Source organism: Eptatretus burgeri, chromosome 4, assembly GCF_056783735.1.
Source record: "Eptatretus burgeri isolate ZD-2024b chromosome 4, Ebu_testis_v1, whole genome shotgun sequence".
Taxonomy (NCBI): domain Eukaryota; kingdom Metazoa; phylum Chordata; class Myxini; order Myxiniformes; family Myxinidae; genus Eptatretus; species Eptatretus burgeri.
The window spans coordinates 41,985,372-42,011,612 of NC_140964.1; the positions used below are offsets into that span (position 1 = coordinate 41,985,372).

At 47.5% G+C, this 26,241-nt stretch overlaps 2 protein-coding genes across 21 annotated transcripts in view; one reads left to right on the top strand and one right to left on the bottom strand.

The window, feature by feature from the left end:
• LOC147027884 (peptidyl-prolyl cis-trans isomerase B-like) overlaps window positions 1-24,632 on the bottom strand; it is a 35,535-nt gene extending 10,903 nt beyond the window's left edge. Inside the window, exons 1-2 of the mRNA XM_085877628.1 lie at window positions 24,285-24,632; window positions 1,585-1,698 (exon numbers count right to left, since the gene is read on the bottom strand). Coding sequence (XP_085733754.1) covers window positions 1,585-1,698; window positions 24,285-24,428 — 258 coding nt within the window. The 5' untranslated portion in view covers window positions 24,429-24,632. The remainder of the gene's footprint in view (window positions 1-1,584; window positions 1,699-24,284) is intronic.
• Window positions 1-26,241, top strand: part of LOC147027882 (sorting nexin-2-like) — a 249,288-nt gene that overhangs the window by 139,103 nt on the left and 83,944 nt on the right. For 18 of the 20 annotated variants that reach the window (XM_085877607.1, XM_085877609.1, XM_085877606.1 and 15 more), the window contains one exon: window positions 937-1,048. The exons of 1 other annotated variant lie outside the window; for it this stretch is intronic. In XM_085877607.1, the coding sequence (XP_085733733.1) occupies window positions 937-1,048 (112 nt within the window). Of the gene's footprint in view, window positions 1-936; window positions 1,049-2,955; window positions 4,067-26,241 lie in introns of those variants that run through there. One more of the 20 variants, XM_085877622.1, reaches the window with a different exon arrangement.

Sequence of the window (26,241 nt, forward strand, 5' to 3'; positions counted from 1 at the left end):
GCAATTACAGCTTTGAGTCTTCTTGGGTATGTCTGTATTAGCTTTGCACATCTGGATTTGGGGATTTTCTCCCATTCTTCCCTGCAGATTTGCTCAAGCTCTCTCAAGTTGGATGGGGAGTGTCGGTGAACAGCAATGTTCAAGTCTTCCCACAAATTCTCAATGGGATTCAAGTCCGGGCTTTGGTTGGGCCACCCAAGGACTTTCACGTTCTTGTTCTGAAGCCATTCCACAGTGTTCCTTTGGCTGTATGCTTGGGGTCATCGTCCTGTTTCAACGTAAATCGTTGCCGCAGTCTCGGATCTTTTGTACTCTGAAGCAGGTTCTCCTCAAGGGTTTTCCTGAATTTGGCTCCATTCATTTTTCCCTTGATCCTCACAATTCTCCCAGTCCCTGCTGCTGAAAAGCATCCACATAGTATGATGCTGCCACCACCATGCTTCACCGTAGGGATGGTGGTAGACGGGTGATGAGCTGTGCTCGGTTTCCACCAGATGCAATGCTTTGCATTCAGGCCAAAGAGTTTAATTTTCATCTCATCACACTCCAGAATTTTTTGCCTCATGTTCTCAGAGTCTTTCATGTGTCTTTTTTGCAAGCTCAAGGCATGCTGTCATGTGCTTTTTTTCTCAGGAGTGGCTTCTGTCTGACAACTCTCCCATAAAGCCTAGATTTGTTAAGTGCTGCAGAAATTGTTGTCCTTCTAGAAGGTTCTCCCATCTCTGCCAAGGAACTCTAGTTCTGTCAGAGTGGTCATTGGGTTCTTGGTCACCTACCTGACCAAGGTCCTTCTTGCCCGGTTGCTCAGTTTGGTAGAACGGCCAGCTCAAGAAAGATCCTGGGTAGTTCCATATTCTTTCCATTTCCTAATGATGAAGCTCACTGTGCTCTTGGGAACTTTAAACACCCCATAAATTGTTTTGTACCCTTCCCCAGATCTATACCTCGTCACAATTCTGTCTCGGAGTTCTACGGACAGTTTCTTGGACTTCATGGTGGAGTTTCTGCTCTGACATGCACCGTCAACTGTGGGACCTTCTATCGAAAGGTGTGTTCCTTTCTAAATAATGTCCCATCAATTGACTTGGCCACAGGTGGACTCCAATCGAGTTGTCGAGACATCTCAAGGATGATCAAAGGAAATTGGATTCATCTCAGCTCAATTTGGAGTGTCACAGCAAAGGGGTTGAATAATTATTAACACAAGACATTTCAGCTTTTCATTTTCAATTAATTTGTAAAAATTTCTCTAAACATGTTTTCACTTTGTCATTACGGGATATTTTGTGTCAATCGGTGACAATTTGTTTTTTTGTTTTTTTTAATGAAATCCATTTTCAATTCATGCTGTAATACAACAAAATGTGAAAATGTCAAGGGGGTGTGAATACTTTCTGAAGGAATTGCATGATGTATGATCCTAAGTTGTGTTTACATGCATTCTCCCAACCTCCCCTCTCCTCCTATATGCACCGACTCAAACCCTGTAGCATCCCCAACCTCCTAGCCCACCCCTTCTCCCTACTCTCCTCTCCAAGTGTCGATGATAAGTCGATGATCCCTCAAGCAACCAATGCCACATACCTCTCCAGTAGCCAGGACAATGAAATTTTCTACAGTCAGTGGAACAACCTTGCCAAACAGGCCAATCACAATCCTCCCTGTAGCTTCATCACCGATCGTGATATCAAAATATACCTACGTACAGACAGGCAGGAAAAGGCAGGTTATTTCACAATACCATCTACTATGAATGGATGAGGTGTGTGTTTTTTTGTGACGTTATATTCGAGCGTCCTAATGTAGAATGAAATAAAGCAAAATGATTGTCATGACCTCCTGAGTTGATTAGGCCAATTAACAACAAAAAAAATCTGTTAGAATTCCCACGTTTTAAACGCACCCCATGTTAAGGTATATAAAGCAGTTAAGGTACATGACCTTAATACATCCTTCTACCACAGCATGGCATTCCAATAACAAAATAATTGATAATATATGCTTTGTTACAATGTTAACACTAATAATATTTACAACAATAGTAGTATCATATGGCAATAACAATGAGCATACAATCTCCACGTTGGCCCCAAGCACATCTGGGCTTGGTGAAAGGCAAGCTAATGCTCAAGCAGTACAGCAGGCAGGTATGCAACACGGCTGTGAAGACCAATGAAAATTTGGTCCATCGGCCCAACGGGCCCACTCGTTTCATAAACTATTATCTTTATCCTGGAAAGTTATCTTTCTTTGGCACTATAAACGATGTGCCACAAAGTGCTTCAGATTTCAGGGTAAAGGAGAAAAATGAGAGATGGGGATTCTGTTCGAAGCAGCAACAAAATCATCGATGAAAGATTTTTAGTGATAGGTCCATCGAACATTTTTCCTGTGGCAGCAATGGTGGTCATTTGCCAAGATGGCCACCAATCCTATTTTATTTTACCATTTGCCACGGACTGTTGTTGAAGTAATTCCTTCATAGGTGGGTTAGGATTGTGCACATTCTCCAACACATTTACAAAGAGCAATGCGCGGGAGAGCTGCCTTGAGGCATTTGAAATGCTCCCTGCAGCCCTTCTTGCAGCTGCATTGCAAGAGTCCCCGACGTGCTTTTGAAGCTTCGAGAAGAGTTGTTCAGTAAATTTCACATCCACATGACACCTTTGTACCACTCCCATTTGCTTGGAGATGTGTGTGTGTGTGTATGTATATATATATATATATATATATATATATATATATATATATATATATATATATATATATATATATATATATATATATATACACATACATATATACATATACTGTTGCGGAAATGGCCCTTAGTATGCTACTAAATATAGGATTAGCCCAGATCCCCCATTAAATGCATGTTTAGCCAGGCTGTTCGGTAAAAAGGACGATACATGTGTGTCGGGAGGTGTTGCAGTCTGTTATTTGTTTGTGCAGTGGTGATGGACCGAGGGATTCTTCTTCTTCCTTCCTCTCTCCGGACAATAGTCCCCGCCCAGCGCTGAGAGGGGGAGTGGCCAAAAAGAGGAAGTGAAACTCGAGAAGTAAAAACTGCAGTCGGTTTTGAGGCGTGCTCGGGCTTCGAGGCAAGCAGAAAAAGGAAAGCCAGTGGTGATTCTGCAGAGAGAGAAACTGAACCTGGGCGCGCCGGGTCTGCCTACTGTGGCCTGGAGAAGCGAGCCAGGGCCAAAGGAAAAGCAGGGAAAGGACTGCACGAGGTCTGTCTGCCCTCGGCTGGATGAGAGACGACTGGTGGGAGTCGTGATCTGCTGTGTACGGGACGGCTGTGTCTGTCTGCGATCTGCTATCGTGAAGGAGGCCTGGTGAACAGGCCAGGCCTGGACTTGTATGCTGGACCTTGTGAGAAACCAGCTGAAACCCACCATCGACCTGACGGTCTGGTGCAGTCGACCTCGCGGGGTCTGAACGCGCAGAGGCCGCGTGTGTGGGCTGTGCGACAAAGGAGGACGAGTGCCATTTTTGCCACGCGGCATGCTCGAGCTTGGTGCTCGAATCTGTGGACATCCGCTTGTCACGAGCCACATTCGTGCTTTTGACACTTTCCTCTCGTCCATGAAACATCACCAAGTACTCTGTCTCATCTGCATGCTGTCCATGTTTTGTTTGCATGTTGTTTAAGGCTTATCTCGTTCGGGACCCCTTCGAAACCCGTATCTCCCTAGTTAAAAACGGGTTATACATTAAGCAAAACATTGTCCTGAATGTTTTGCTTGTGTTGTGTTCTCCGATGTCCCCCAATAAATCTGACTGATTCGTATGAAGTTGCCGCTTTGGGTTTGTTTGTGCCGTGCTGAGAAACAATTCGCTCGATTTGGATACAAAACGAAAATGGTTACAGACTGGTAGACTCCGCTCGGTCGCTGCCAAAACCAGTCTGTAACCGGGGTATATTCCCCCAGCTGGCAAGGTACAGGTGTATTTTGGTATCGTGGTTCGAGACGCGTAACCCGAGAATTGTGCCGAACCAGCCGGCGTTATAACCCCGGAGACGGCGGTGGTGAGGGTGGCGCCGAATCTAGCATTTGGCTGTCGAGAGAAGGGTGCGAAAACCCAACCTGATTGTGGACAGTGATTGACGCCATCGTCAGAATCCGGCCACCGCTGAATCCTCAACAAATAAATATATATATATATATATATATATATATATATATATATATATATATATATATATATATATATATATATATATATATATATATATATATTAGGGTGGTCCAAAAAAGTCGAAAAAAATAGAATGTTGCTCCACAAGCTTAAAATTATTCTAATATGATCCAATAACGCGCATACATTTTTTTTTAGCTTGATCGGAGGTGATTTAGAGGTTGCTCCATATGACGACTTTTAGTCTCATGACTTGAATAAATTAGGGTATGGTCAGGTACGATTACGGGTACTTCTGGATGTCCGAGGTAGAAATAGAGTGCATTTTCAAACTCTATGGGGTCGATTTACTCTCAGAAATGACTGCACCGACATTGAATTCACTACCATTTCGAAAATATGACCTAAAACAAGATTTATCATTACTAGAGTTTAGTAACTAATCCTACTCATTTCGATATTTTCTAATGTATAATAATTTGTTGTCCGTCTGAACATTTCTTAAAGTAAGGCCTAAGTCACATTTTCTCTACGGCGAGGATACGGCGGCTGTACGCCCTGTAAATTGACAAACGTGCGGTGGCCGCAGAGTTTCTGAGGTGGCCTCAGGGTGGCCCTATGCCGTATGGCTATATTTTACAGGCCGTAGGGTCGCCGTGGAATTATAGCGCAGAGTTATAACTTTTTTCATTTCTACGTTCGCCGTAGCAATTCGACAAGCCGAAACAAAAGAACTGGTAAAAAAAAAAAAAGACAAAAAAAGAACCCACTCGTTACCGTCCGTCTGGCCACACGTTCGCAATCGGGCCGCCCTGCGGTCCCCCTGCGCGCACCTTGCGTCTGCCTTGAAAATTATATGGCCGCCACAGGGATGCCCTAAGGTCACCGTGCGACATCAAATCAAAGACCATACGGCACCCCCACGTTTTCGATCTCCACAATTTATAAATACGCCGTGCGGCTCCCCGAAAAATAAAAACATATGTGACTGATACATTGTGTGACCGTGGAAATACTGTGGCCGCCGTATAATTGCTAGTGGCCGTAGATTTTGGAGACCCCACGACCACCGTGACAAATGTGACTTGGGCCTAAATCGACCCCACTGAGTTCGAAAATGCAGTCCATTTTCACCTAGGAAGTTCAGAAGTTTACGGATTCGCATCTCACCATACCCTAATTTAATATAATAATAACTAAATAAATAACCAACATATTTTTCGTGAATCATTGAATCGAAAACACTGGATGTTGGGCTGGCGAGAAATAAGTTCAGGCGGGAGTGGAGACAACAATAGAGGCGGAAATGATAGTGGTATTTGGTAAACTAGTACGTGCCCGTAAAAAACAAAAATAATAATAACACACACACACACACACACACACACACACACACACACACACACACACACACACACACACACACACACACACACACACACACACACACACACACACACACACACACACACACACACACACACACAGCTGGAATTATAGATGGATGAGATGAAATATTCTAATAGTTTGTAATTCCATTGATTGAAAAAATAGGGTGTGGTCAGATACGATTACGTGTACTTCTGTACTTTGTAGGTGAAAAAGGACTGCATTTTCGAACTCAGTGGGGTCGATTTACTCCAAGAAATGTTTAGACCGACAACTAATTCACTATAGATTTAATAATATCGTCAGTATGATTAGTTACTCAACTCCAGTAATAAAAAAAAATGTTTTTAGTCATATTTTCGAAATGGTAGTGAATTCGATGTCGGTGCAGTCATTTCTTCGAGTAAATCGACCCCATAGAGTTCGAAAATGCACTCTATTTCCACCTCGGACATCCAGAAGTACCCGTAATCGTACCTGACCATACCCTAATTTAACCAACTCATGAAACTAAAAGTCGTCATATGGAGCGACCTCTAAATCACCTCCGATCAAGTTAAATTTTTTTATGCGAGTTATTGAATCATAGTGGAATAATTAAAGGGTTGTGGAGACAACATCTGAATTTTTTATAATTTTTTTTTGCTGTTTTTGGACCACCCTAATATATATATACACATATATCCCTCTCCCTCTCCCTCTCCCTCCAAACATTACTCCATCCCCACGAAGTTGCTTGGGCTTTGTTCACAGAGAGCAGGATTGGCAGGGACTCCGCATGCGAGCTGATATGCAGTTCGGAGCGGCGTGAGACTCCGCCCTGCAGGTGTCGTCTCACATCCGTCATCCCATCCAGCATTTTTAGTCCGTTTTTCCATCCCATTTATCTGCTAGTCCTGTTGTGTGCTATTGGACGGAATCAAAAATGTATGATCGCACAGTTTAGTTTTGATCCCGACAGGCTACATCATCACAATCGTCACCCCCAGGAACCAGGGATGCTAATAATCAGGTACGTCAAGAGCAGGTATCTAACAGAACCAGCATTAACGGTCCGAGCATCACCCACCATCAGGAGCCACCAGGAGCCACAACCAACGGGCAGCTGTGAGGAGCTGTGAAGCGCTGTGAGAAGTTGTAAGGTGCTGAAGTGCTGTGAGAAGCAGTGAAGTGCTGAAGCGCTGTGAGGCTGTCACCAACTGTCACAAACTCAGCTGTCGCCAGCTCACCAACCGTCTGACGTCGATTGGTGTTCAAGCCTGTTTGTGAGTGGGCGCACGGTAAAGCAGGGCGCTGGCAGCGGACCAAGGCACGCTCACACATTTCAGGACGTTTTTTTGATGCACGACAACTTCTATTTGGTGAGCAAGACCTGATTCCTCTACCCCCTGAATGATCTGCTGGGTACCCTTGTCTCGTGTGTAATTGTTATGCAAGGCATAGTGATAAGCATCTGCTCTTTGTCTGTTTTTCTTTCAATGCCTGATTAATTCTTTATTTGCTTGAGATTATTTTGATTGATTTGAATTTACTTATTTTCACGACAAGGAAATAAAAAAAAAATTCTTCTTTTTATTTATTTTTCCTTTTTAATAAATTCCTTGACGTTTCAACCTGTCAGTGCTTGTCCTTGCTTTCCATTGATCCAGCATTGTCCAAACTTAGACTGCGAGGTAATAACCACAGAAATTGACCAATAATAGTCGGCACGCACCAGCGGTTAAACGCTCGGCCGCCCAAATTAAGATCTAATCAAGATAAGATTGGTGCTTTGCCGAGGGCACGCTCCCCGTTCAGGAAGCCACATGACCTCGAGTTAAACGGAAAAATTAGACGGTGGACACTGGAACTCGTGGTTAACTGATCGGCCTTCGTGGTTCTCAAGTAACCCACCGTACCACAAAGTTAATTGTGAGCGGTGGCCCCAGGTCCGGCTCTTCCGAGGACAAACGGGGATTAACCCCCTCATAATACACTCTGTACCCGTGGCTGTAACAACATTATATATATATATATATATATATATATATATATATATATATATATATATATATATATATATATATATATATATATATATATATATATTGTTGCGGATTTCGCGCCCGCCGGCGTGCGAACGGCCACGTAACTCGAATCGCGGCACGTCGCCCACCGGACGGACAATCCAGTCGTGACCCTCTCGGACTAACGCCGGGAACCAGTCACGGGTGGACCTTTCGGTCTCACCGCGATCGAGCCAATCAGCCCCCGCGTGGGATAGGGTTGCTCGCCAAATTCGACCTACCTAAGTACCCACGCGGAGGGTAGACCGGGCGATCGCACCTCGCCGCAGGTCGACTTCGGACACGGGCCACTTAAGCGACCCGTTCCGTACTATCAGAATAACCGAGCGGTGTTATCGTCGACCTCGACGGTTCGATTAATTATCGGGCGTATTCAGCCCACTACCAACCCTTTACGTGAAGCAAGATGAGGGTTCAATGGGGGAAAAGACGAAGCGAAGCGGGAGAACAGTTCAACAATAAAGCACATTTATTCTCGGCACACGGGAAGCACACAAATACAATTCCACCAAAAGCACACAAAAAAAGAAAACACAATTCCATTTACACAAAAAGCAAATATGAAAGCGAAAACAATGCAGAGCTAATACCGACTACCGAGCACACGGCAACACTTATACAATTCTACTTCACAGACGGCGCCGACAACACATACCCAAAACCAAGGAAAAGAAATACCTCAAGAATGAGGCAGGCCTGAGGCCGAGACCGGGTCGGGCCTACCCGTCTGGTGATGAGACGCGGAGCGGCGATGGCCCCGCAACCCGCGGGCCTCGTGGACGGTGTCTGGTAGGGGGTGGGAACGGGGCCCCCTTGGTCGCACTATCTCAGCGCGGGGGGAAACAGGAGGGGGTTGCTGATGCTCAGGGTATAGAGGATCTTTATTATCCCTGGTGTGCGTCTCCACCTCGGCCAGGTCGCGCTGCCGGCCTCCCTCGGGCGTGCAGCTCCCGGCACCGACGCGAGCACCCCCTCGTCCGACTCTCTTCAGCTTCTCCAGCCACTGCAGGCTTCGGGCTCCAGACTTCCACACTCGTCCCCTCCGTTCCGACTCCTTCTCGTTCTCGTTCTCCTTTTCGTTCTCGTTCTCCTTTTTGTTCCGACTCCTTCTCGTTCCGACTCCTTCTCGTTCTCGTTCTCCTTTGCGACTCTCCTCTGACTGACGAACACCGTCCTTTTATCCCCCCCCGTAACTTCGCCTTTGACCCCCTCCCTTTGACCTTTCACCTCGCTCCCCATTGGCCCGAGAAAAAGTGGGCGTGAAGGCTTTTTGATCCACAAATTTGCATATCTCGATCGTTCTGGAGGCGGGGCCAAATCGCCCCTCGCTCACCGATTGGACGGCAAAAAGTGGGCGTGTGTCGTTTTTGATCCGTTTTTGAAGCACAAAATCCGTGATTTTGTACACGCTGTTCAACGTGCGCCCTACACGAGTTCAGCATCGGTGCCCATGAGTGGCGCGAGATGACGGTGATGCGATGGTGGCGAGTTGTGACGGTAAAGGTCGTGGCGGTTGTGGTGAAGCGGCGTTGTGGTTGGTGGTTGTTGTTGTGGTTGTGATGGTAATCATGGCGGTTGGTCCAAAATAAAGATAGTAAAAGAAAAACGGCTATCCTGAAGAGTCGCAGCTCGCATAAATGACATGTATTCCCACTAGACAAAGGGTTTGGGCCTAACTACACATGCACTTACCGAGATACCTCACCTAAGAGACCTGAATGGTGGTTTGCGAATTTGGTAACCACAACACTAACCCCTTCCCTTTTTACAGACTCGTCCCGAGTCGTCAAATTTTCGTGTGCCATCATGTGTAGTTTTCCCCTAGTACATTTTACCTACGGATCCCTGAGTGCGACATTCATGGTATTCGTGTCCCCAAAATGAATAACCTGAGGGCTGCGTAACTATCTAAACAAACTCACTCACACGGACGACTTAAATAAAATTGCCGGCGCTAAGACATACATGCCGGGGGCGCACTCATATGTACAGTACATCTTAACCTTAACTTACAAATTTTACACTAAACCATGGCCCAGGATCACTGAACTCTGCAAAAGAAAAGCAGTTAGCAGGGAGCCAGGCTGCCCACATGCAGTCTCTGGCTCAAACAATGCAGGTGACAGGGAACGTGGCTGGCTGCTCACACGCAGTCCAAGGCCTTCCCTTTTGAACTGAACTCAGTGAACCACAACGGTGCTTGGGCTGCACAAACGCAGTCTCCGTGCCAGCTCAAGTGGCACACGCAATGAGCACAACGAATGGATGCATGAACACAAACACGGTGCACGGGCCGCCACTGCAGGCCCGTGTTGTAGCTGCCAACAGGGCAGTTCTTGCAGCTTGCAAACTGTTGCTTTCAGATCCTGGCGCACATGGAAACGAACAGGGGGGGGGGGCAAAGCAAAAATTGAACGGGGGCTGGTGAACAGGGGCAGTGGGCATGGCATGGCAAAGGCAGCAGGCAAACACAGCCCGCAGAAGAAGGCCGCTGCAGGCAAACACAGCCGGCAGATGAACTGGCCGGAACAGGCCTTGAAGAAAACAGCCAGCAGATGAACTGGCCGGTACAGGCCTTGAAGCAAACACGGCCAGCCGATGGCACAGGCCTTGCAGCAAAACAACAGCTGCCGATGAAGTTGGCCGGCCTCCGCCTTGAAGCAAAACACGGCCAGCCGATGAAGTTGGCCAGCTCTTGCCGTTCAGTGGAGGTTGGTGGAGGGAGTGCGGTGGTGCTGGCCACTTGGAGGGCGGGCTCGGACCTACCTACCTGTCTCCCTCCCAACCTATCGCCTTTGCCTGTCACTGTACATACCCACTCCCTTAATTTGTCAAACCCCAATTTAGCCCCAACTTAATTTTTTTTGTTGTTTTTATTTTTACTTCCCCACTATAAATCGTCCCCTAACCCCCTTTATCGTCCTTGTTCGGCTAACCTATCCTGTCACCTAGCCTACTCCCAACCCCTACGTTCCCTTCCCAGAGGGGAACAAGGGAGAGCTAACGTCCTGTGTCGAGGCCCAACGAAGCCTCAGAATGGCCTCCCCAGAGTTCGGCGATCTAACCCCAAAGTGGGTCCAGCGGCCCACAACGAGAGCGAGGGGATGGATGGTGCGGAGGGGTACATCACCTAATCTACCCTAACCATTTAACTGTTAAACTACCCCGGGGCTTTCAACAAGCTCCTCTCGCTTAAACTATTGGTTCTATAAACCCAGATTCCCGTCGCCTGTGTTGGTGTCCTCACAATTTCGGGCCTCGCCCCCCAATTTTCTCTCCGTGCCCTCACACGGTCTCCTGGCTGGGACACGTGGCTCCCTTTGGCAGGCACGACCCTCTGCCGAATCTCCCGCTATGGCACCCCCGGGCACTACACTGCCTCCGAGCCTACCAGCTCCCTAACACCGGGGAGTGCCCCCCACGGCACCTCCCCTGAAACGCACACGTGGCAGGCCGGCCTCCTGGGCCCCTTTCCGAGGGTCACCCGTGCCCACAACACTGCCCACGCGGCTAATGGCGCCCCGGGCCCCCACACCAAGCAGGCGCACCCGTGCCCACTACTCTATCCCGGCCCCCCATGGGCCCATGGCCTACCGCGGCAGACTCGCCTGGTGCCCGGGGTACCCACTCAGCGATACTCACCTTTCGCAGCCACGCTCCCAAGCCCGTCAACAGGGCTCCTGCACCCCTCCAAATGGGTCTCGAGCCTACTTTCCCACCAACAACAAAACGACCTCCATTTTTCAATTTGACTAACCCAGCTAACTCACTCTACACTGACCCCGGGGTCCCTTGGGTGGGAGTCACTCCTCCCCCCAATCACTCATCGCACCATGCATTCCCCATTCACTCCACACACACAGACCCGCTGGCCTCACTCACTCAACATGTACTCACCTCACAACTCTTCAACACACACACACCGCTGAACTCTGCCATCCTCCTAACTACATCCCCTAACTAACTCGTGCTCCCACGTCGTCCCTTAAACTACAGCACGTTCCTTTTAACACTACGTAGCTAAGCTACGTCCCCTCTACACATTCATAAGTCTGTCCATGTCCTCAAATAATCCCATTTTATTTCCCAACCTAAATCTGGCTACAATCCCTCTAACTAATCCATTCCACGGACTCCATGAGGACTTACCCCTGCCCCATGAAGTCGGTCTAACTAAGCTAACCCTTCCCCCTAACTAGTTTCCATCCTGTGCCCAGGTAAGGGGGTCTTTCACCCTTTGCCCAGGAATCCTGTGCACCCGAAAGTGAGGCTTGTTTTTTTTTTTTTTTTCATGCGCAGCACCTGCGCGGCAACTCAGAGCTCGCGCACTTTACACCTGCCCGTGACGTCATGCAGCTGCACGTGTTCCTCGTCCCTCCTTGGACGGTACCATCCGGCAGAGATACTCCTCCTGCCGGATTCCAACCACACGTGCAGCCATGACGTCACCGTGCGCAAAAAAAAAAACACAAGCCCCACGTCTCGAGGGGTTCCCCACGCGAACACGTGTGCTTTGCCCGTTGGAGCTGAACACACACGATCGCGTGGAGAACCCGTCCGGTCCAAATCCATTTACCTGCCTAAACTTTGTCCGTCCGCGGGATCGGCAAATCCACCGCTGGCGTTTCCGGACCGGGACTTCACTCTCGCAAGCGAGCACGTGGTGGTCTCGTGCGTTGCACAGCACGAACCGCGTGCTCACTGCTGGGTGAACCCGGCACGGTCCCCGAAACGACCACAGCCGCTACTCGGCTTTCTCTCCTCTGTCGCCGTCTCCGTCTCCGTCTCCATTCCACACACGCATACCTGCGTGTTACGACGCACACAGTCCACTCCATCAAACTCACACCGGGAGACGCGGCTGCGTGCTCCCGCATGTCAACCGACATCTCCCTCACATACCGCTCTCTCACACACACGGTCTCCTTTGCACACAGCGACCTTGCACACGGCCGTTCACTCACGCGTGCGGGGGCACTCACCCGCGGTTCCTCACTCGCACTCCGTGCCTCATCCACACACGCGGGGGCACTCAACCGCGGTGCCTCACTCACACTGGCCGTTTCATCCACACACGCGGGGGCACTAACCCGCGGTGCCTCATCCACACACCGTTCCTCACTCATACACGCGGGGGCACTCAACCGCTGTTCCTCATCCACACACCGTGCCTCACTCACACACGCGGGGGCACACACCCGCGGTGCCTCACTCACACACACGGCGACACTCATACACGGTGCCTCATCCACACACGCGGGGGAACTCAACCGCGGTGTCTCATCCATACTCCGTGCCTCACTCACACACGGTCCCTCATCCACACATGGCGTGCTGGGAAGTACGCACTCTGGCACCATCGCCACCACACCACTTACACACGGGGTCGCTGCCACACACGGGGACGCACTCACACCCTGCACCACACACACCGGGACAACCACACTGGGGATTCGTGTCCCCACAAGGGTCTCCGGGGCCTCTATACCCCCCAAGCTCTCCGTGCACCCGTCCACAGCACTCGTCCCCTCAACCTCGCAAAGCACGACCGAACTCACCTGATCGTGACTTTCCTCAAGGGGGCATACTCCCTCCCCTCGTTCCTGGAGGAGGCCATCCAGGTGCTCGCACCGGGTCCCTGCACGCTCCGCGAGCTCACCCCCATTGTCCTCCACTACCTCCGTGTGTGTGTGCGCGTCACTTACCCCGTCTTCATCGTGTTTATTGGTCTCTGCTTCTTTCTGGCGTCTTTCCCTTATCTTTATGTAGGTCAACCTTGCTTTCTCTTTAAGTCGCTCCCGTCCTTCCCTGTTTTTCACTCCTTGCTCTTTCACGATCTCCGCGTACCTCATCCTTGCTCTCCGTATTAATTGTTCTTTTCTCTCCCTCGCAATTACTTTCACCTCGTCTCTTGTCTCCCGAATTACTTTTTCCTTTGTCACGGCCTTCATGCCCGCCTGCAGGCATCGGCCCATGTTCTGCGTCTCACCCCGTAGCTTTCTCGTTTCTTCCTTCATGTTTGTTTCCATTTTAGTTTTCATGCGTTTTATTTCGTTTGTGAATGTATCCATCTTTTCGTTTATTTGTTTGTTCATGTCTTTCATTTCGTTTTTTATTTCATTTGTCATTGCCGCATTCATTTGTGCCAGCATGGTGAATAGCTGGGCCATGTCGGATGCACTCAAGTGAGCCGTTTCGGCAGGGGTTGGGGAAGGGTCTTGGTGGAGAGGGGGGGGGAGGTGTCATACACCGCGGCGGCTGCCGCACCCACCTCGGGCCCTGGGTTCAGTTGGGCGAGTCCGTGTTCCTGCACAATCAACATTTCCTGCACGGGGATTCCATCCTGGACCATGGATTCTACATTACTATTACACATACCTAATCCACCCGGCACCCGCTCGCCTTGAGACGCCATCTTGCTTCTCGTGAAGGGTTAATTTGAATCGCTCGTAATTTGGAGGGAATCGGGGGTCGCTTCTCTCACCCCTGGACCGATTCCCGTGAATTTAATTGGAGACAGGACAGCCCGTTTTCCTGTTCTCCGATACCAGTGCCGCGAGGAGGGCGATGAATTTGTATCGCACGACCTGACACCAGTGTTGCGGATTTCGCGCCCGCCGGCGTGCGAACGGCCACGTAACTCGAATCGCGGCACGTCGCCCACCGGACGGACAATCCAGTCGTGACCCTCTCGGACTAACGCCGGGAACCAGTCACGGGTGGACCTTTCGGTCTCACCGCGATCGAGCCAATCAGCCCCCGCGTGGGATAGGGTTGCTCGCCAAATTCGACCTACCTAAGTACCCACGCGGAGGGTAGACCGGGCGATCGCACCTCGCCGCAGGTCGACTTCGGACACGGGCCACTTAAGCGACCCGTTCCGTACTATCAGAATAACCGAGCGGTGTTATCGTCGACCTCGACGGTTCGATTAATTATCGGGCGTATTCAGCCCACTACCAACCCTTTACGTGAAGCAAGATGAGGGTTCAATGGGGGAAAAGACGAAGCGAAGCGGGAGAACAGTTCAACAATAAAGCACATTTATTCTCGGCACACGGGAAGCACACAAATACAATTCCACCAAAAGCACACAAAAAAAGAAAACAATTCCATTTACACAAAAAGCAAATATGAAAGCGAAAACAATGCAGAGCTAATACCGACTACCGAGCACACGGCAACACTTATACAATTCTACTTCACAGACGGCGCCGACAACACATACCCAAAACCAAGGAAAAGAAATACCTCAAGAATGAGGCAGGCCTGAGGCCGAGACCGGGTCGGGCCTACCCGTCTGGTGATGAGACGCGGAGCGGCGATGGCCCCGCAACCCGCGGGCCTCGTGGACGGTGTCTGGTAGGGGGTGGGAACGGGGCCCCCTTGGTCGCACTATCTCAGCGCGGGGGGAAACAGGAGGGGGTTGCTGATGCTCGGGGTATAGAGGATCTTTATTATCCCTGGTGTGCGTCTCCACCTCGGCCAGGTCGCGCTGCCGGCCTCCCTCGGGCGTGCAGCTCCCGGCACCGACGCGAGCACCCCCTCGTCCGACTCTCTTCAGCTTCTCCAGCCACTGCAGGCTTCGGGCTCCAGACTTCCACACTCGTCCCCTCCGTTCCGACTCCTTCTCGTTCTCGTTCTCCTTTTTGTTCCGACTCCTTCTCGTTCCGACTCCTTCTCGTTCTCGTTCTCCTTTGCGACTCTCCTCTGACTGACGAACACCGTCCTTTTATCCCACCCGTAACTTCGCCTTTGACCTTTCACCTCGCTCCCCATTGGCCCGAGAAAAAGTGGGCGTGAAGGCTTTTTGATCCACAAATTTGCATATCTCGATCGTTCTGGAGGCGGGGCCAAATCGCCCCTCGCTCACCGATTGGACGGCAAAAAGTGGGCGTGTGTCGTTTTTGATCCGTTTTTGAAGCACAAAATCCGTGATTTTGTACACGCTGTTCAACGTGCGCCCTACACGAGTCCAGCATCGGTGCCCATGAGTGGCGCGAGATGACGGTGATGCGATGGTGGCGAGTTGTGACGGTAAAGGTCGTGGCGGTTGTGGTGAAGCGGCGTTGTGGTTGGTGGTTGTGATGGTAATCATGGCGGTTGGTCCAAAATAAAGATAGTAAAAGAAAAACGGCTATCCTGAAGATTCGCAGCTCGCATAAATGACATGTATTCCCACTAGACAACGGGTTTGGGCCTAACTACACATGCACTTACCGAGATACCTCACCTAAGGGACCTGAATGGTGGTTTGCGAATTTGGTAACCACAACAATATATATAGTTACGGATTTGGAAACCTTGTGCACACAAGCAGCCAGAGTCCCCGTAGTTCAGTTATTTCGATAATTATGTGTTAATAGTTAGAATCCTTCCTTCTGTCTAATGGGAATTTCGTGTGTGCACTACGAGTTATTTTCCAGTTAGTTTTTTTTTTACATCTTCAACAACTACATCTACAACAACTACATCCTCTACATCACCAACTACAACAACACCATCACCAACATGCATCTGTCACGTACAGGGGTGAGGTTCCCTCCGCCCACCGTGAGCTCGTCCAATCAACGGCAGCCACGAGTTGTCCGACAACCCCCCGGCCCATCAGGAGGCGAGTAGCGAGGAGAAGAGGCCCCTCCCACCTAAAGAGGAGTAGAATGGTTGTGAGGAGCAGTTTTTGGGCAGACTGGGTGATCGTGGCGACGGCAGAGTGGTTGTGAGAGACGAGAGGACGGCAGACAGGAGGATCGTGGCGATTCTGAGCAGTCTGTCGTCGTGGCAGACGGTCGTGTGTAGTGGTTGGAGCGGTCTGAGACAGTGGTGGTCGTGGTTGAGCGGTCTCGTTCATGGGCCGTGGACTTTGGGTCGTGGGTTCGAGTCCCACCAATGGTTTGGGTCAGTGTGACCGCACGAAGCAGGACAGGTACCCGGCTCGGCTCTGGTCCCCCAGCTCACCTTTCTCTCCTGGGCTGAGGACCGACTAAAGACCCAGGGGTCCATTTCGTGTGTGTCCGTCCGTGGGCCCGTCTTTAAGTAGGATAGTTAAGTGCTTTTCCTTTCATTGTACATTGCCTGCCTTTTATTCATGATAACTCTGCTCTTTCAGTGTCTCCCCTCCCCGATTATTCTTTGTAAAATAAATCCCCGTGTTGAATGTTCCAGTTTGTTTCTGTCTTTTCTTTGATTGACCCAGCATGGTTCTGACTTGAGAATTCGTGAGGCCGTTTGGGCCGGTAAATTGTTCATTTGGACCGACTGATCTTGGTAATCCCCACTCGGTTTACACCCGGATCAGGCTTGGTAAACGGTCCGCTCCGCCCGAGGTCCGTCGAGGGTGTGGTTTTCCCCGGTAGGTAGACGACGTCGGTACTTGGGTATATTGAAATTAGGCAATTAACCCTACCCCACACCGTCGACATATTGGCGACCACGGTCCGCTAAGGGACCCGTGACCTTTCGGACTTATCCGAGAGTCACGACCTAAATTCCGGGTGTTCGGTGGGAGACGGCTCTACTGCTCCCCCAAGTGGTTGTTTATCATCGCCGAACCCCGGCCCAAAATATATTGGTGGAGGAATAATGGTCTCAGGTTGTTTTTCATGGTTCGGGCTGGGCCCCTTAGTTTCAGTGAAGGGAAATCTTATTGCTACAGCATACAATGATATTCTAGATCAGGGGTCTCCAACCTTTTTGGGCAGAGGGCCACAAAACCAAAGTGGTGAGTGGCGGAGGGCCGCACCTAAAAAAAAGGACGCTAAATTCCGGAAAAAAAATTATCACAGATGCCAACCCTCCCGATTTTATCGGGAGGCTTCCGAAAATTCACCCAAACTCCCGCCCTTACGATCACTATCCTTATCCTCCCGAAATTTTGATATTTTTGCACTGTTCACTAATCAGAATGTACTAGTATGAGAATTGAATGAAAAGCATCGTCTGCTACGTATAGCATGTGGTAACTCCATAACGTTCGCTGCTACCAAATTGTACGTAAAAAAATTGCAAATTCAAATGAGGAGCAGCGAAACATTGGGTCTGGATCTCGCTTATGCGATCATGCACTGAGATTTAGTGCATGCGGTATGTATGCACAGTGTATATGCATGCGATACGCTCACTGCATGCAGCTGGGCCCCGTACCAGCCCGGCGGTCGCGACCACCGTGCGGTGTTTAACAGCCGCTAGAGTTATACGAGTCGCGCTGCAGCTGTGGAACATCGACTTCGAAGTTACCGATGCTTCAAGCCCTCGATGTTGATTACGAAATGGCAGAAAAGAAGCTTACGAAGACCAAGAAATGGTCTCAGAAGTACAAGACCGAATACAGTCTCCAATACCCGTGTATTCGAAAGTCTGAAAGAGGAATTCATCATGCGTATTGTACAGTATGCAGCGTTGATATTTCAGTTGAGCATGGAGGTCGCGATGATATTCGGAAGCACGTTGGAAGCAAACGGCACACAGACATTGCAAAGGAGAGATCTTCGAGCACGAGTACCGGTACACTTCTGAATTATTTCACCAAACAAGGGACAAGCGAGGAAGAGGATGTTACCCGAGCGGAACTTCTCTTTAGTGGATTTATTGTGGAACATAACTTGCCAATATCAGTCTCAGATCATGCTGGACCTCTATTTCAAAAGATGTTTCCAGATTCAAAAGTTGCTTCAAAGTATGGATGTGCAAGAACAAAAACTTCAGCAATAATTGGTGAGTTGTCAAATGTTACTGCTTCATCTATTGCCGATATTGCTGGACTAGCTCCATTTAGCCTAGCTACAGACGGTAGCAATGACAGTGGTGAGGCCCAGCTATATCCTGTCCTGATTTCGTACTATGACAACAGTGCTGGGATTGTGAAGCAAGGTTTGCTAAGTTTGCCTGCGTGCAAACAAGATTCCACTGGAGAAAACATTTTCAAACTGCTTGATCATGAGTTCAGTGACAGGAAAATTCCGTGGGGAAATTGTGTTTCCTTTTGTGCTGATAATGCCTCTGTCATGGTGGGCAAGCACAAAGGAGTCGCTGCTTATATCCACAAACAAAATCCAGAGTGCTACATCATGGGATGCCCTTGCCATATGATGCACAATACAGCCAAGAAGGCGGCTCAGGCCTTACCCATTGAATTAGATGACTTTCTCATCGATATTTACTACTACTTGGACAAAAGTAGTAAACGCGTCAAAGGAGTGAAAGCACTGCAAGAACTCTGTGATGCCCCGACACACAAGATTCTGAAGCATGTCGCAACAAGGTGGCTGTCCCTTGGTCAGTGCCTAGACAGGCTGATTGAACAGTGGGAGCCACTTCGCCTCTTCTTCAAAGAAGAAGTACGAAGAAAAATGCAACCAACTGTAGCCAAGACTCTAACAACGAGCAAGAAGGACGGCACTGTATCTACTGACAGTACTGGCACTGCAGGATCAAGCACTAGTGGAGCAGCATTCACCACTACCACTGCAGTATCTGCTGCGAAGAAGACAGCAGGGACAGCACCAAAACCAATGCTGAGAGCAGGTAGCATCACCGGCCCTTCATCACGTTCATCTACAAAGCAGATCCCTTCAGAGTCGAGAAAGACTGTGATAGTCCCATCTACAGGCAAAGAAGGACCCAAGTTAAGTTCTGCTTTTGCCAAATCACTTGATAGAAGCTCAGCAAAACCTTCGAATCAGAGGTCTTCTTCCTTGGCTGCACCTACCTCAAGCTCTCTCCTCAAACGTAAAATTGGATCTGGTACTACGAGTCTGACCTCTTCTGCTGGCAGTAAACGCAAGTGTGATCGCCCTGCGGCTAAGTGTACTACGAGTTCTACAACTAAAAGCGCATCTTCCTCAAACACTGTGCAAGAATCTAGAGAAAAACGTGTCAACAGGATGTTCTTGTCTCCACAAACAAAACTCTATTGTTTCTTCCTTCGATATGCTAACAAGCTTTTTGAGAAGGGGAATCTTCTGCTCCAAAGAGACGAACCCTGTATTCATCTCCTGCACGGAGAATTGAATGGTCTTCTGAAAGATATCTTCGTACGGTTTTTGAAACCATCGGCGTCATCGGTTGCTCTGGTAAATGTACCCTTCTCTGACAGAAATCATCAGAAGAATGATGAGGACCTCATGATTGGGAACGATGCCAAACTGTATATAAGGGAACAAAGGAGTCTCAAGAAATCCACCTTCACTCTGAGTGAGTCAGACATCCAAGGTTTCTTCAGTGCAGTTCGCTCATATTATGTGAAAGCCTGCAATTACATCTTCAAAACCTGGCCGCTAGATGATGAATTAGCCAAGCATGCTCAGGTGCTGGATGTTAAGCTACACCAAGAAGTGGGGTTTGACTGTGTGGAGTTTTTCATCAAGAAATTCCCCTGTCTGTTCAGTGGCGATGATAGTGACATAGACAGTCTTGAGAGTGAATTCGCTCACTACCAGGCAGACGCCTCCATAGCTACAATTGCTACTGAGACAGTGAGAGTGGATGAGCAGTGGCATCGGATTTCACAGCTCACAGATCCCTGCACTGGTGCCAAGAAGTATCCTAATTTGAGCAAAGTGATGAAGGGAATCTTGGTCATTCCTCATTCGAACGCATCATGTGAGCGGGCACTCAGTCTTGTACGGAAGAATCATACTGAATTTCGTCCCAATTTGAGTGTCAAAACCCTGGAAGCTCTCTTAATTGAAAAACTAGCTCATAGCACCCCTTGCTACCAGAGAGAATACAGCAAAGACATAATCAGAAGGGCTAAAAGAGCCACACAGCTGTCACTCAGCAAAGCTGCCATGGAAAAAGCAAGCAGCAGTAGTACCAGCCAGTAAGGTAAGAAAAATATTGCTTCTTTTGTGCTTTTTGTTAATCTTTGATTGTCCCCTAACTTACTAATATTAACATACATGTAACATTAAAAAGTGCACAATTTTCCCCTTTTTTTGTTCAAAAAGTGGGAATTCTTAACATGTTAAATGCTCCAAAATAGGGCTCAGAGGGCACTAGAGAGCGTCTAGAACCCCAGAGCTTCCAGGGCCCTAAGGCGGGCCCTGGACCCCGCCGCGAGGGTCGAGCGCTCCGCGCTCGAGATGTGCGCTTAGCGCACATTATTTGGTGTCGGTTGCAAATCCTCCCTAATTCTGATTTCTAAAAGTTGGCATCTCTGAATTATATATATATATATATATATATATATATATATATATATATATATATATATATATATATATATATATATATATATATATATATATATATATATATATATATATATATATATATATATATATATATATATATATATATACATATATATATATACATATATATATATATATATATATATATATATATATATATATATACATATATATATACATACATATATATATATACATATATATGTATATATATATATATATATATATATATATATATATATATACACATAATTAATATGCGGAAATTTAAACAAAAATTAGTGCTGAATATATTTTTCTTGCCAACGAATATGATAAATGAATAATCGTGTTAAAAACACGTGTCTAATATGAATCAAAATCATAATAAAAATTACAGAAGGCTTTGAGCATTGACCCTGACAAATTGGCAGTATCGCGGGGCGCATTGTAATGTAAACTTGATATGGCACCGCGGGCCGCATAAATCCATCGAAGGGGCCGCATGTGGCCCGCGGGACGCTGTTTGGAGATCCCTGTTCTCGATGATTCCGTGCTTCCAACTTTGTGGTAACAGTTTGTGGAAGGCTCTTTCCTGTTTCAGCATGACAATGCTCCCATGCACAAAGGAAGGTCCACACAGAAATGGTTTGACGAGATCGGTGTGGAAGAACTTAACTGGCCTGCACAGAGCCCTGATCTCAACCCCATTGACCACCTCTGGGATGAATTGGAACGCCGACTGCGAGTCAGACCTAATCGCCCATCATCAGTGCCCAACCTCACTAATGCTCTTGTGGCTGAATGGAAGCAAATCCCCGCAGCAATGTTCCAACACCTCGAAAGCCTTCTCAGAAGACTGGAGGCTGTTGTAGCAGCAAAGGGGGGAGCAACTCCATATTAATGCCCATGATTTTGGAATGAGATGGACGAGCGTGTCCACATACTTTTTGCCATGTCGCGTGGGTGCGTGTGCGTGCGCGTGTATAGTGTTGTGGTTACCAAATTCGCAAACCACCATTCAGGTCCCTTAGGTGAGGTATCTCGGTAAGTGCATGTGTAGTTAGGCCCAAACCCGTTGTCTAGTGGGAATACATGTCATTTATGCGAGCTGCGACTCTTCAGGATAGCCGTTTTTCTTTTACTATCTTTATTTTGGACCAACCGCCATGATTACCACCACAACCACAACATCAACCACCAACCACAACGCCGCTTCACCACAACCGCCACGACCTTCACGTCACACCTCGCAACCGTAGCATCGCCACCGTTCTTGCCCCGCTGTGGGTACCGGTGTTGGACTCGTGCAGGGCGCACGTTGAACAGCGTGTACAAAATCACGGATTTTGTGCTTCAAAAACGGATCAAAAACGACACACGCCCACTTTTTGCCGTCCAATCGGTGAGCGAGGGGCGATTTGGCCCCGCCTCCAGAACGATCGATATATGCAAATTTGTGGATCAAAAAGCCTTCACGCCCACTTTTTCTCGGGCCAATGGGGAGCGAGGTGAAAGGTCAAAGGGAGGGGGTCAAAGGCGAAGCTACGGGGGGATAAAAGGACCGTGTTCGTCAGTCAGAGGGTGTGGAAGTCTGGAGCCCGAAGCCTGCAGTAGCTGGAGAAGCTGAAGAGAGTCGAGAAGGGGAGAGTCCAAAGAAGAGTCCAACGGGAGAGTCCAAAGAAGAGTCCAACGGGAGAGTCCAAAGAAGAGTCCAGAGTCGGAGAGTCCAGAGGCGGAGAGGCGGCAGCGGCGAAGGCAGACGAGGGGGTGCTCGCGTCGGTGCCGGGAGCTGCACGCCCGAGGGAGGCCGGCAGCGCGACCTGGCCGAGGTGGAGACGCACACCAGGGATAATAAAGATCCTCTATACCCCGAGCATCAGCAACCCCCTCCTGTTTCCCCCCGCGCTGAGATAGTGCGACCAAGGGGGCCCCTTTCCCACCCCCTGCCAGACACTGTCCGCGAGGCCCGCGGAGTGAGGCGCCATCGCCGCTCCGCGTCTCATCACCAGACGGGTAGGCGCGACCCGGTCTCGGCCTCAGGCCCGCCTCATCCTTGAGGGTATTTCTTTTCCTTGGTTTTGGGTATGTGTTGTCGGCGCCGTCTGTGAGGTAGAATTGTATAAGTGTTGCCGTGTGCTCGGTAGTCGGTATTAGCTCTGCATTGTTTTCGCTTTTATATTTGCTTTTTGTGTAAATGGAATTGTGTTTTTTCTGTGTGCTTTTGGTGGAATTGTATATGTGTGCTTCCCGTGTGCCGCGAATAAATGTGCTTTTGTGTTGAACTGTTTCCCGCTTCGCTTCGTCATTTCTCCCATTGAATCCTCATCTTGCTTCACGTAAAGGGTTGGTAGTGGGCTGAATACGCCCGATAATTAATCGAACCGTCGAGGTCGACGATAACACCGCTCGGTTATTCTGATAGTACGGAACGGGTCGCTTAAGTGGCCTGTGTCCGAAGTCGACCTGCGGCGAGGTGCGATCGCCGGGTCTACCCTCCGCGTGGGTACTTAGGTAGGTCGAATTTGGCGAGCAACCCTATCCCACGCGGGGGCTGATTGGCTCGATCGCGGTGAGACCGAAAGGTCCACCCGTGACTGGTTCCCGGCGTTAGTCCGAGAGGGTCACGACTGGATTGTCCGTCCGGTGGGCGACGTGCCGCGATTCGAGTTACGTGGCCGTCAGCACGCCGGCGGGCGCGAATCCGCAACAATATATAATTTGCATAATTATTTACCTTCATGAAATCTATTGTGTTATTTTGGGAAAACTGCAAATAGAGATTTGATTCGAAGTCGGGTTGCCTTGGGACCAGTGTTCAGATCGCTCCTTACCATTCTCTCGTTACCTCCTGCCCCGAACGTGAAGGAGGATATGTTTTCACCCCTTTCTGTCTGTTTGTTTGTGTACAGGATATCTCAAAAAAGTTGTGGACGGATCCGGATGAAATTTTGTGGACAGGTTCGGTGTGTGACAAGGACGAACTGATTAGATTTTGGTGAAGATCCGCATCAGGATCCGACTACTAAAAATTATAAAGTGATTCTTCATCATTGTGTAGTGTACTCTAACAATACAGTTCCCAGCTCAGTTCAGCAGACGAGGTGTTAGGGGGAAGTCCCTCTCGTGTACTGGACCCTGCTGTGCTGGTTGGTTGGTACACAGCAAACACGGTACAGCCCCAGCACGACCGAGCCACAAGGTAGTGTTGGTGAAACATGTCACGTGCCCACAACACTCCACCATATTATAGTCTCCAAGAAAATGGAGACGAGTCCGAGGAGCACTGGAGACAAAACACGACGTCCTGGCGGCTTCGGGTCGTTTAAAACATCACTACAAGCATCCAGAACAAAGCAGTGATGTGTCGGCAAGAGCTTGCACCGATAAATATCCATTCACAAAACTCCGAGGAAACTGAAAAACAACCCGGCTACCTGGACGCCTTGCACACCTGTGTGTTCGTTTCACTTAACAGAAGGAACCTCTTGGGAAAGAGACCTTAAATTACCTTGTCGGTGACCAGGGGTCCTCGCTGCGTCTTGTCGCCCGCAGCAGAGAGTTTGGGCATCAACAGGAACACCACGAGGGACACGAACAGCGCAGCCACAAGCAACAACCGCATGGTGGATCCGGGAAGCCGAAGCCGCCACATCGTGCCACGTATTCCACCCCAAAGTGCGCGGGATTGCGAGTCGGCTTGTCTCGTTCAACGTTTCCCTCTTTATACAACAACTCCGCCCGGCTTGGTGATTATTGCCGATGATTGTCACTAAAAAGTCGCGAAATGCGCCGTCTGATCGGACACCTGCCTGGCCAGCATCTCGGCGTGGAGGGACGAGGTACGGGGTGACGTAACACGTGTCGTCATCATATCGGCGTAGCGGGACGGGGCACGGGGTGACGTAACACGTGTCGTCATCATATCGGCGTAGCGGGACGGGGCACTGGGTGACGTAATACGTGTCGTCATCATATCGTCGGCGTCGGTCGGCGTCTTTTTCGTCTCTGCAGAAGTGAAGCTCGTCCCGCAGATATTCTGATCTGCAAATCAAAATTGCACATGTTATAATATAGTACACATTAATAAAAACTCTTTTACAATCAAATTAATTTATGCATTCGTCAGAAATATATGTATACATATATATAAATATATATGTGTGTGTGTGTATATCTATATATATATATATATATATATATATATATAGATATATATATATATATATATATGTATATATGTTTATATATATATATGTATATATATACGTTTATATATATATATATATATATATATATATATATATATATATATATATATATATATATATATATATATATATATATATATATATATATATATATATATATATATATATATATATATATATATATATATATATATATATATATATATATATATATATATATATATATATATATATATATATATATATATATATATATATATATATATATATATATATATATATATATATATATATATATATATATATATATATATATATATATATATATATATATATATATATATATATATATATATATATATATATATATATATATATATATATATATATATATATATATATATATATATATATATATATATATATATATATATATTTACAAACCTCCCACCAAAATTTTTATCAGGATCGGATCAAAACCCACAGAGCTATGCTCGGGACAGACAGATAGACAGACAGACAGACAGACAGACAGACAGACAGACAGACAGACAGACACACGCCTATAACGAATATAGTGGTCACTTACTGACTCGTGAACCAATATATATGTATATACATGTAAATATATATATATATATGTATATATATGTATAATTGTGTATATATATATATATATATAATATCTATATATATATATATATATATATATATATATATATATATATATATATATATATCTATATTAGGGTGTACCACTTTTGCAAAAGTAGTTGCTGGAATGAAGCACTCTGTGCCTATCGATTCCACTAGTGAAGTTCGGTGATCGACCAAAGATTGAAAATTTTCCCGCCTTTTTTGACCGCGGGCCGCCATTTTGAAATTTCAGGAAAAATCCATATTTTTGGAAATAATATTGATTTTTGAATATTTTAAAAAATATATTTATCTGTGTTTCGATGGCCGAATACACTTCAGTAGGCACCAGTATGATAGTCAGTACCTGTAAATATTATTCACAAACTTGTCCCAACATTTTGAGAAGGGGTTGCCATTTTGGAATTTCACTGAAAATCCCATATTTTGACAATTATTGCACGGCACATTGTTAGGCATTTACAGAATATCAGTAGTAGCGTTTTCATAAAGACATTATTAATGACAAATGAGAGCATGATCAATTAATTATGAGAACAACCAAATATGTCTTAAGCGACATGGTTTTCATATATGACAACATAACAATCTAGCAAACAA